The 12,752-nt window shown below is 40.4% G+C and overlaps 1 protein-coding gene across 3 annotated transcripts in view; it reads left to right on the top strand.

Moving 5' to 3' along the window:
* Positions 1-3,001: 3,001 nt before the first annotated feature.
* Positions 3,002-12,752, top strand: part of CRBN (cereblon) — a 29,669-nt gene continuing 19,918 nt past the window's right edge. Inside the window, exons 1-5 of one of the 3 annotated variants that reach the window (XM_037734814.1) lie at positions 3,021-3,110; positions 3,591-3,681; positions 7,391-7,497; positions 8,704-8,906; positions 10,025-10,174. In XM_037734814.1, the coding sequence (XP_037590742.1) occupies positions 7,414-7,497; positions 8,704-8,906; positions 10,025-10,174 (437 nt within the window). In that variant the 5' untranslated portion in view covers positions 3,021-3,110; positions 3,591-3,681; positions 7,391-7,413. Of the gene's footprint in view, positions 3,111-3,590; positions 3,682-7,390; positions 7,498-8,703; positions 8,907-10,024; positions 10,175-12,752 lie in introns of all 3 variants that reach the window. The other 2 variants (XM_017518265.2, XM_037734813.1) reach the window with 2 other exon arrangements.

Genomic DNA, 12,752 nt, shown 5'->3' with positions numbered 1-12,752 from the left:
GAAGGACTCTCCAAGGAAGGGACATTTGACCCAAAAGATGTAAGGGAGAAAGGCATGCATCCATACAGGAGGAGAGCATTCCAGGCAAAGGAAAAGGAATTGCAAAGGCCCTGAGGTGGTCATGGGCTCATGTGGTTGTGGAAGAAGAAGGTCAGTGTTGATGGAGGGGTGGGAAAGCCCACAGAGCAGCAGCAAAGTGACATCAGGGCTGGACACAGGGGACCCAGGGTGCATTATAAGGACCATTGCAAGGGAAATGGGAAGCCAAGGAAGGGTACTGAGCTGGGGATTCACATGATCTGACTTGTGGCTTAACAGGATCACTCAGACTGCTTTGTTGAGAAAGCGCTGTAGAGCTAAGGGTAGAAGCCGAGAAACCGGTATTAATGCTATTGCGATACTCCAGGCAAGAGATAATCAACTACTTAGACCAGAATAGTAGCATTCTTTAACACGTTAAAAAACATGTGTTAAATATGAGACTAGGTATGGTGGTTCATGCCTTAATCCCTTAATTCCAGCACTTTGAGAGGTGAAGGTGGGCAGATTGCTTAAACTGAGGAGTTCTGGATCAGCCTGGGTGACATGACAAAACTCCATCTCTACAAAAAATATAAAAATTAGCTGGCTGTGGTGACTGGTTGCCTATGGTCTCAGGTACACTGGATGCTGAGGTGGGAAGATCACTTGAGCCCGGGAAGTAGAAGTTGCAGTGAGCCAAGATTGCACCACTGTACTACAGCCTAGGACAGAGCAAGACCCTGTCTTGGGGAAGAAATAGATATATATGTAGAGAGAAAATTTAAAAAAAACCAGGGAGACAGAAATGTCTTCTCGTCTTCTCTAAGCATAGGTTATCTCTTGCTGCTAATAATGTGTAGAAGCCAGATATTGAAAGAGCCATGGTCTTTTTCATTTACATTTTCTCGCATCTTATACCAGCCTCAATTCTGTGCTATTAAAGTTACTTCTTGAGCTGTAAGACAGTGATCTAAGAACCTATATATTTCTCTTCCTTCTGGTTTGTGGAGCTCCTTACCCTTCGACATTTCATGCAACCAAGAGGAAATGTCAGGAACTCAGAATGGTATCTTGTTTCAAGATAAATTTACCAAATTAAAAATCAATGGCAAATGATCATGTTTTCCTTTTGGTTTTAATAACCAGTGCTTAATCCAAGAAACCTGCTTACTTAGATATTTTTGTTCAATGGTCATCTGTTGTTATCCCTATTGAAACGTGTAGCTATGGACGACTGGGTAGACTCTGAAGGGATAAAATGAAGGAGGGAGCAGATGGTGAATGTGAAAAGAGGGGAGAAAAGGAGGAGAATGGGGAGTTAAAGATATGGAGATGGGAGCTCTGGCAATCTTGAAGCAATGCACAAAAGAAGAAAGAAAGAGCCAGTGCTTCTCCAACCACATCTGTGGACTCTACCAGGCTTGCAGCTGTGCTTTCTTGTCCAGAGAGTTCTCAATTTACCCAGGGTTCAGACAATTCCATTGTCACCTCTGGGGAGGACCAGTGGAAAGTCAGAACGTCCTTGTTTAGAAGCCAGATGCTTGTGTAAAGAAAATTCTGTTGCAGGTAAGCAGAGATTATTGAAATTCTACAAACTATAGTGAGACTGATAATGCTACAGCATCAAACACACACACCTATTACTTAGTGCATGCTCCCAGCATGCACAAGCGTTTTCTCTTTTTTACATGTGCACACACACGCTCACACACATACACCGGATATTCCCTCATCATTTCTGTGCTGGCATTCTGGCATAGAATAATCCTTCGGTTGACCAGAATGATCACCTTAACTCCATTATCTCATCACGTAATATAAGTAATTGTTGTTAACCTAATCATAAAAGGTGATGCTATGATTAATATTGCAGACACTATTAACTGGAACAAATATGCAACACTATTTGATTCGTTCCTATTTTGCAAATGGGCAAACTGAGGCGTGTGGCTGTAAGTGATTTGACCAAGGCCACGGAGTGGTTGGGAGACAGAAGGCAAAATAGGAGTGTTTCACAAGCCCCTGTCACAAGGGAGCTTTCCGCTTGTAACTTATCAGGGAGGCAGATGTTCTGAAATCATTTTCTCAAATCTCAGATCCATGACTTTTCTGTCTAGGAATGCTGTTGCTTCCTCTCACCCTCCACCCACCACCACCACCACCGTGTTTAGATGCTGTATTGCTGTATTTCATTTAAGGATTTTTCAGTTTTCCTTCCTCACTGAATATATGATGTTGAAAATACACCAAGAAAACTTTTGTCTACCCTCCAAAACAAATATCTTACCAGTCACAACTCCACCATTATAAGAGAATTATCTTCATTTTTTACATAGTCTTTATTTTTTGCCACTTAGTGACTTGTTTTTACATAGCTGAAGTCATAATGAGTAGGCTAGTTTATATTCGGACAATTTTACTTACCAATTATAGGACTTTTTTCCGTTCTATGCAATCATCATTTCAAGTATGTTTCTGATTAATACTTGATAATTTTGGAATGTGCATATATGGAAACTACTGAAGTTGTTGAAAAGAAAATCAGCAGTAATTCAACCACTCTCCGAATAACTGATGCATTTCCCCAGGCTTTATATACATGTTTCTTATTTTAAGAATTAAAACTAATGCTGCGTGAACAGGTTTCTATTTGCTTTCTGCCCCCTTCGTTTAAGAACAAGGTGGAGACTAACGGCTCTCAGCCTTAGTTTCTCCAAATGCAAAATGTGATGATTAAATAAGTCATGCTAAGGGCTGGAACAAGGTGAAGGCTCTGTTAGCGCGTACGCAGGGCACTTAGCCATGGATGGCAGGAGACAGCGTTCTGTCCTGGGCAGAGCACAGGCTTTTAATTGTCCTCCCGCCCAGGGCATCACTTCCAGGTCTGGGTTGGCGCCGCCTTTGCTCCTCTGGTGCCGCCAGGAGGCGCTGTGGCCCCGGTGCGCGGCAGCGGCGCGACGCGGACCCTCCCCCGGAGTCCCCGGCGCCGCCCTGTCCCAGCCTCCTTTGCGGGTAAACAGACATGGCCGGCGAGGGAGATCAGCAGGACGCTGCGCACAACATGGGTAACCACCTGCCGCTTCTGCCTGGTAACCGCCCGGAGCCGTTCCCTGGAGGCGGGATTGGGGCGAGGCCCGGAGCCGCTAGCGGTGCAGCTGGGCCTGGGAGGCGGGCGTCGGGGCGCGGAGACTGGCCAGCCAGCCCAGCAGGGCCGCACTGGGAAGCCGCTTCACGTCGGCCCTCGGCCAGCGATGGAGTCGCGGCGCTTTCTTTGCTGCTCTGTCGCCCCGAGCTGTGGGCTAGGTTGTTGGGGGTGGGGTGGGGGGTGGCGTTTGCTCCCAAGAACAGGGAACCTATCCTTCCATCCTCCCTGTCTCCTGAGTTTAGCTCCTAGAAAATGCTCTGAAACTAGGGGACCGGGTCAGATTCACAGCTGTTACTTTTGCTGGACTCCTTCCTTTTATTAAGAGTGAAAGCTAACATGTACTAAGCACTTACCATGTTAAGAGCCTTGCAGTTAACGCTTGGCATGCATTTCGCCTTTTAATCCTTCCCACATCAGTTTTCAGTTTCCGATTTGATAAGCGAGTAATGGATTTGCAGATCAGTTGAGTGACTTGCCCAAGGTCACACAGTTGCAGATCCAGGATTTCAGCCCGGGTGTGTCTGTCCTATCTCTAAACCACTTCTGTATTCAGTTTGTTTTTCTTACTACTGGTCTGTTTTTCTCAGGCGTGTACGAATATGCTTAATCAGAGATAGTTTTTCTTTTTCCTGTGTGTTGTGTGAAGTGTTTAGACCTTGGCCTTATGTTGAAATACTGAGCAGAAAACAAAAAGGCATGGAATATTTTATAAATTTTTGATGGAATGCTTTTCAAAAGATGCATCTAAACTTGAGACTATTACCTGCATCCCTTGGTTATTTGACAGACAGTATATTAGTTGTTTTGAGGATGAAATAAGAGCTAATACGGAATCTGATACGTGAGGTTTACTATCTAGGCAGGGCTCCTGAGAATATAACTAAACCTAAATCAGCTGCAGAGGTGGTTGATTTAGGGCCAGATAAGTGAATGCTTTTATGGTTTTTCAGAGACAGGTTGTTCGAGTGTCAGAGGAGTTGGGGAGAAGCCTTTTACGGTAAATCAGGAGACATCCAAAAGCACATATTTAGGATATAGTTGTGGGACATAAGGCCTAGGAGGTAGATTGGGTCTAAGTTGTTGACAAACTGGCATCTCTTGCGGTGGGTTGGGGTTTTTCCTGTGGGTTGCCAAGAAACAATGTTAGGTATCAGGTAATTGCCTAGGGAAATCTATGCTTGGAAGATTAATTTGTCTACTGCTAGCAGCATGTATTAAAAGAGGAAGAGATTGAGTGCATGCCCACCATATAGAAGAGAACTTTCCTATAAAAATAAGTCATAGTCAGTGATTGTTCTTGAAGCCGTCCTAGCTGAACTGGCATAAAGGTAAGTATGCCAGCCTTTGATGGAAAGCTGAGCTGTTTTTTCAGAGACATTAGCCCTACTCTCTGTGCCAAATCCAGTGTTTCAGGGAGAATGGTGAATAGAAGAGGGAGGATAGTGATGTTCTGTCAGCATTCACATGGTGTCTCTGCATGAGATGAGTCATCAGAGTTCACTCTGATAGCTCTGAACAGCATATGTGGTTTTTTTTTTTTTTTTTTTTTTTTTCCGAAAAAAATTGAGAGAGGGCCCAGAGATGATGTAGATATAGCAATAATGCCTTTCCAAATTACACAAGTTTTATTTGTAGAAAAACGTTGGATTTTCCATAATTCCATGTAGTACGAGTTGTTCTGAAGAGTAAATCCTCTAAGTTCCAACAAAAAGCCTTATATTTGAGATGTGAAGAATTTATCCTAGGCAAGTGAAAAGTTAACAGTAGGGGAAAGTGATTTTTAGCCATATTTATGAAAAAATGTTACTAAAGAAATTATTTAGAGACTGGAAGTCAGAAGAGTTAAAATGTAAATTTTTAACAATATTAATTCCAGCCTTTGAGCTGATAGTTTATCTTTTAAACTTTCTGTAGTAGAACAGTAAAATGGGTTGTGCTGCGTGCCAAGTGATAGCCATGCTGTCAGAGTTGGAAATACAAAGACTTTGATTTAGAATATTTTTCTCATTCATTTAGATTGTTCTTTATCTCTTGGTGAAACTTACATGTTCCAAGGAAAATTTGTATGAAGTGTTAAACCACTGACCACATATAAGTTGAAGTCATTCTGTTTTTGAGGGATTTTTATATCTAGGAAATTGTAGAAATAAATAGAAAGTCCAAGGTTACCATATTTAAAAACATTTGTATTTTCTGTCAGGGACCTGGTTAGAAGTGGTTTGACTTAAATAATGATATGCACAAAGGAAAAAAAGGATTATTTTCTAATGGCATTTTATCAATTTAGAAGTTTATTTGGGGCATTTAAAAATACGTGAACTGGGGAGTAAGAAATGAGATTCAGTAATCCTTTATTGTCCATCTAGGGAGGGTCTCCCAACTTCAGCATTTGACTTTTGGGCTGGAGAATTCTTTGGGTGGGATTGTCTCGTGAATTGTAAGATATTTAGCTGCATACCTGGCCTCTACCCACTAGATGCCAGTCAGACTCCCTTGGTTATGACAGCCAATATCCCCTGAGGGGCAGAATCACCTGTGGTTGAGAATCATTGATCTAGGACAGGAAATTTACTCATACTTTGTATGAAAAGGACAGACTCACAGCTAGTAGAATAGCACCTGTATTGTGTAGCTTTTTCTAATTTTCTTTGCTGTCATGTGTAACATCTGGTTTTCTAAGACATTCTTTTAAAATGTTTAATGTTTTATGCCAACTTTATTTTTAAATTTAAAATTACAAAGCAAAACGGTATGAAAATGATTGCAAAATCTTTGTCCCGCAGACTGGAGTGCAATGGTGCAATCTCAACTCACTGCAACCTATGCCTGGTTCAAGTGATTCTCCTGCCTCAGCCTCCTAAGTAGCTGGGATTACAGGCACCTGCCACCACACCCGGCTAATTTTTGATTTTTAGTAGGGACGAGGTTTCAAGATGTTGGCCAGGCTGGTCTGAAACTCCTGACCTCAAGTGATCCGCCTGCCTTGGCCTCCCAAAGCGCTGGGATAACAGGTGTCAACTACCACACCCAGCCATCATTTCATAATAATGGTGACAGTCAGGGGAATGATGTCACTAGAAAAATGCTGTAAAATTCTTCCTGGAAGATTCTTTCTCTCATTTTTAATGAACAGATCTTGCCTGCTTTACTTCTTTTCTTTCTTAGGTAGGAGCTCTTTGAAGTTGGGAGTTTGAAAGAACCTTAGAGATTGACTTGTTCAAGCCTGTCATTTTGCAGATGAGGAAACTGAAGTTTAATTGGGCTGAATGAGTTGTCTGAGGTGTTAAAATTACTGGTGAAGGAGAAGAGAAAAATCTCCCATATAGAAGAATTTTAAATAACTTATATAGGTATTTCCCTTTCAAGGGAGTGGAACGTAATTCATCACCCCTTGAGTGTAGGCTGCACCTGGTGATTTGCTGCCTAAGGCTACAATGTGAAAAGGAGGGGAAGAGTAACTTTACAGTGGAAAAACCTGACACATACTGCTTTAGCCAGATGATCAAGGTTAACATCAGCAGGGATAGTTCATAATATGTAGGGTTGATATGTAATAAAAACAGTACATTGGCGACAGACCCCATTTCTAAAAAAGAAAAGAATAACAATACTTCACTTCTGTGGTCTTCCTCCCTAAAACACGTAGCTTCAGTCTAATCATGGGAATTACATCAAACAAAACCCAGTTGAGGGATATTCTACAAAATAGCTGACCAATACTCCTCAAAACTCGGAAACAAGCAAAGTCTGAAGAATCACCCTAGCCGAGAGGAGGATAGGACACATGATAACTAAATGTAATATGGGATCCTAGAACACAAAAAGATTAGATAAAAACTAAGGAGGTCCAAAAAAAATGTGATTTTTAGTTATAATAATGTACCAAGACTGACTCCTTCGTTGTAGCAAATGTACAATGCTAATATAAATTGTTAGCTATAGGGGAAAAGTATGTGTGACATACAGGAGCACTCTGTACTATCTTTGCAACTTCTCTATAAATGTTAAACTATTCTAAAATTCAAAGTTGACTTTAAAAAAAAAAAAAAAAAAAGGATAGTAACAGAGCCCAGCATAAACCCCAGCCCTCTGGCTGCCTCTTCACAGTACTGTAGAGTTTACCAAAGGCATGTGGTTTTACAAGTACCCCTTTTCTGAAGATGAGATTATGTGTTTGAAAGGGTTTTCATTTTTTTTGTTTCTTACAATATTCTACTCTTACAGCAGAGAGTGAGGAAGAAGATGAAATGGAAGTTGAAGATCAGGATAGTAAAGAAGCCAAAAAACCAAACATCATAAATTTTGACACCAGTCTGCCAACATCACATACAGTATGTAATTTAGTAATAGAGCTAATATAATATACACTTAAATGTAGAAAAAAGTTCTTAAAAACAAGTGACAGATTTTTTTGTCTTATTGGATATCAGAAATTGTGGATGGGGACATAGGCTGTTTGCAAATAGATAAACATGTAACTAAGATTTTCTTTTTTTGAGATGGAGTCTTGCTCTGTCACCAGACTGGAGTGCAGTGGCATGATCTTCGCTTACTGCAACCTCCGCCTCCGAGGTTTTAAGTGATTCCCCTTCCTCAGCCTCTTGAGTAGCTGGGACTACGGGCATGCGCCACCATGCTTGGCTAATTTTGTATATTTTAGTAGAGACAGGGTTTCACTATGTTGGCCAGGATTGTCTTGATCTCCTGACCTCATGATTTGCCCCCCTTAGCCTCCCGAAGTGCTGGGATTACAGGCGTGAGCCACCGCACCCAGCCATAACTGTAATTTTTAAGAAGCTTGATACTATGTTGTGATGGAATTGCTTGAGGAATTGTTGCTCTTTATAATCTTTCTAGTAATTGAGCTATTAAGTACTTCTAGGTACTGAGTGTTACTGAACATGTAACATTTTATACTTGCTGTTTTTGATATTTGGACATAGAGATGTTTCTTATCTTGGTAAAAAGAAAATAGCTTGTACTAAAAAATTCCTGAATTTGTATGTTTTTGAGATTCATAAAAGATTAGAAATTCTTCTCTAAGAGTTAAAGTTAGATTAAAAATTATATTTTCACTTGGGATGCTTATATACCACATTTTTAAAGTAAATATTTATAACCCTATTTGTATTTCTTTTTTTTTCTTTTTTTTATTTGAGATGGAGTCTTGACCTGTTGCTTAGGCTGGAGTGAGTGCAGTGGCACAGTCTGGGCTCACTGCAACCTCCGCTTCCTGGGTTCAGGTGGTTCCCCTGCCTCAGCCTCTCTAGTTGCTGGGATTACAGGCATCTGCCGCCACACCTGGCTAATTTTTGTATTTTTAGTAGAGAGGGTTTCACTGTGTTGGCCAGGTTGATCTTGAACTCCTGACCTCAGGTGATCTGCCTACCTCGTCCTCCCAGAGTGCTGAGATTACAGACGTGAGTCACCATGCCCAGCCTGTATTTCTTTTAATGTGATTTGCTCTTTAGTCTGTTGAGCTTGTATTTTTATTACATATCAATCATGACACTGTACCTATATATGTTCTTAAATAGTACCTAGGCGCTGATATGGAAGAATTTCATGGCAGGACTTTGCACGATGATGACAGCTGTCAGGTGATTCCAGTTCTGCCACAGGTGATGATGATCCTGATTCCTGGACAGACATTACCTCTTCAACTTTTTCACCCTCAAGAAGTCAGTATGGTGCGGAATTTAATTCAGAAAGATAGAACCTTTGCTGTTCTTGCATACAGGTAAAATATTGGAGTCCATTTGCTTAATACATTTCCTCTCATGGGTAATTGCAGTGGTCAGTGTTAAAGCCAAAGCAGGCTGTTGTTTTGCGTGTACAGGAGAGGTTGAATAAGAATGTGAGGTGAGGAATTTGGTTAAGCAGAAATTTGATAGTGCAAGTTGGAGTATTTTTGTTCATTTCATTAACATCTAACTCAACTCTTCACTGTCATACACAATTTAACTTTCTGGTATTTGAAAAATTTTTAATTATTAATATTTCTTGAAAATCATTTTTGGAATCTTACTTTCAAAAACTGTCTTTAATAAAGAGAAATAAGGCTTTTATATTTGAATGTAAATAATTACTTTTCCAAAAGGAGTGGTCTGTTCTTTTCCTTTCTCTCTCAAAACTGATAAGCTGTACCATTTTAAATTGGAACTGAACTTTTGAGTATCCCATGGCAAATAAAGGAAATCTGCAGTAGAGGCAGGAAATACATACAGGAAGCTCCCACCCCCATACAGTACTGCCAATAAGCAGCAGAAATGGTTAAGTCATTTCACAAAGTGAAGGAATGTTTGGTTTGGTAAATGAGTTTAAACCCCTGTAAGTTCTAAATTATTTTCAGTGACTAGAAATCTTTTCTTTTCCTAAAGTTTTCTAATTGTGCTTTTTGAATCCTCCTTCTATATCCCCCATGTGCTTTAAAAATAAATAAAATGGGACATGGTGGCTCACACCTGTGATCCCTGCATTTTGGGAGGCAGAGGCGGGCAGATCACCTAAGGTCGGGAGTATGAGTCCAGCCTGACCAATATGGTGAAACTCTGTCTTTACTAAAAATACGAAAATTAGCCTGGTGTGGTGGTGTGTGCCTGTAATCCCAGATGCTCAGGAGGTGAAGGCGGGAGAATCGCTTGAATCCAGGAGGCAGAAGTTGCAGTGAGCTGAGATTGTGCCACTGCACCCTGGGCAACAGAGCAAGACTCTGTGTCAAATAAATAAATAAAATTATAATAGCTTTGTAGGAAGGGTTGGTTCTATAAATTGTTTATGTATATTGATTTTGCCAAATTTGCGTATATTTAAAATTCAAATGTTCAAATTTCTTTCTTTTCAAAATCTGCTTGGAAGCAATATACAGGAAAGGGAAGCACAGTTTGGAACAACAGCAGAGATATATGCCTATCGAGAAGAACAGGATTTTGGAATTGAGATAGTAAAAGTGAAAGCAATTGGAAGACAGAGGTTCAAAGTCCTTGAGCTAAGAACACAGTCAGATGGGTAAGAAATAACATATACCTTAAAGCTCTGTGAATGTCTTATAATGAAGTGGTTTTCTTGTACTTTTTCTATTCTGCTGACTCTTCATATTTTGTAACTTTTAACTAGTTGTTCTCTTTCCCTTCTAAGGTATAGCCCAGTGGTTTCCAACCTTGCTATGCATCAGAATCACCTGGGAAGCTTTTAAAACTATAGAAGTTTGAGTTCCAACCTCATCTCCCATCTCCAGAGAGTGATGAGGCTGCAGCATCTTTTAAAAAATGAGTTTCAGGTGATTCTAATGTCCCTCCAGGTTTGAGAACAGTAATGTAAACACAAAGGGAAGTGCTGTTTGGGGCTTGGCTTCTTTAGGATTGAAGGACTCTCAGAGGGTAAGAGGTTAGGGAGACCAGAGGCTTGTGAGCTGCCTGTGTGCTCACCAGGACAGCTGTGGTTTTTGTAGCATTGTTGTGATGTTTGAAAGCCACACTGGCTACATCTGCCAACTGCTCTGTCTGAGCTATACAAGCCATTTATATTTAGTGTCCATCTCTAGTGTGAATTTTATATCATCTAGAAAAATGCTGTTTACATAATAAGTGATCAGTAAATACCTGTACTCTATGTACTTTCTGACATTTAGAAATTCCCTTAGTGTACTGTTTTAGCAGTTACTCAGTTTGGCATAGCTCTCATGACTAGGTTTTGCACAAATTCAAGAGATACACATTAAAACAGACACAAAAAGTCTAGTTTAAAATCCTCTTTTAAAAAGCAAACAAAATAAAGCATTTGTCTTGATCATTGGATATTACCTCTTAAGGGAGTGCTTCTCAACTGTGACATGTCACCTGTGAGGTCTTACAGATACACAATCTTGGGTTCCATATAGTACTACTGAACTGGTTTTCAATTTATACTCAGAGTTGAAAATCTCATCACACCTCTGTGTTGCACAGGTAATGTCTTCTGAACACATGGAAGTTCTCAGTTTTTTTGGGGTGGGGGGTTAACAATGAAAAAAGAATATCAGCAGCATGAGGGCAGGAAGGTTTTGTCTGTTTTGTTCCACATGGTGGTCATACCTATATATGTTTGAATTGTAAAAACATTGACGTGTCAGGCAGCTCTTTGGAGTAAAGAGAGCATAAAGTAATGTGAGATGGGATTGCCAGAGCTCTTAGGCTGTTTGGTTCTCTCCTGGTACTTTCCCAGAACATTCATTGTGCAAATTCTGATAGCCTTACCACATTGCACTGTCCTTACAGGATTATATGTCTGTCTCCCTCAGTAGATAAGCTGTTTGAGAACAGTGACCAAGACTTATTTATGTTTTACATTTAGGACCATAAATTTTATAAGAATGAATGAAAGAATGATCTCCAGTAGGGTCTGCATTATGATAATTAGCACACTGTTTCGTTACTGTGGATTTTGCTAACAGTTCCATTTTTAAAGCACTTCTTATATTCATACAATTTTGAATATTTGTGAATACTATTCCAGAACCATAAAGGAAAATTGACTTGGGCTCAGACTGTCTTGACGTTAGTGACTTTTGAGTGTAGAAAAACTATTGAACACAAGATGGCAGTATATCATTAACTCTGAAAACAAGACAAGGAATGGCTGTTTGACTCTAGTAAAGATTAACATCAAACTGACAGAACTATACAAGCCTTGGGGGGGGATATCCTCTCCAGTATTCTGTGGACCCATTATTAAGGCCTCTCATAAGGGTATGTCTGTCTGCATTTAAAAGGCCTCTGGAATGAGATGTCTCTTGGCTCCACTGCTTCTCTGGCCCTGTAGCCCCCTTCACTGGAAATGGTGAAATCAAAGACATTCTTGAGGTGAACTCGTGCAGTGTATTCTTTTCTATATCAGAATGCCAAGTACTAGAGAGGTTAAGTAATTTGCCTGAACAGCTAGTAGGCGACAGACCTGTGGTTCTAGGTCCCTTGACTTCCAAACTGGTACTCTTTCCATTATACCAGAATTTATCCGTAGCACATTTGAAACTCAAGCCAATTTCCCTTTCTCCAGTAAAATATATAATATTCATTTATTTTTTTTTTGAGAAATAAGCTTATAGAAAAACATTTTAAAAAATAAAAATATCCATTTGTCTTTTACCTAAATGATACTTTATGTATTAGAAGTATGCTACAGAGGCCAGGTGTGGTCGCTCATACCTGTAATCTCAGCACTCTGGGAGACCAAGGTGTGTGGATCTCTTCAGGCCAGGAATGTGAGACCAGCCCCATCACTACTAAAAATACAAGAAATTAGGGGTGGGGTGCGCGGTGGCACATGCTTGTTAATTCCAGCTACTTGGGAGGCTGAGGCATGAGAATCATCTGAACATGGGAGGGAGAGGTTGCGGTGAGCAAAGATCATACCACTGCACTCCAGCCTGGCCAACAGATTGAGGCTCCATCTCAAAAAAAAAAAAGATACAGCAACCAGAGTCTGTGTCTGTGTGTGTGTGTGCATGCACTTCTGAACACGTGGAATTTTTTTTTAATTAATAAAAACATAGGTCTCATTGATGTAGGACTCTTCAGAAGTTGCTACTTCTTAGCATGTAGAAAGGAGG

This window comes from Cebus imitator, unplaced genomic scaffold (genome assembly GCF_001604975.1).
Source record: "Cebus imitator isolate Cc_AM_T3 unplaced genomic scaffold, Cebus_imitator-1.0 Scaffold667, whole genome shotgun sequence".
Classification (NCBI taxonomy): Eukaryota; Metazoa; Chordata; class Mammalia; order Primates; family Cebidae; genus Cebus; species Cebus imitator.
Note: the sequence above shows the minus strand (reverse complement) of the source record. Positions and strands in the feature narration are given on the sequence as shown.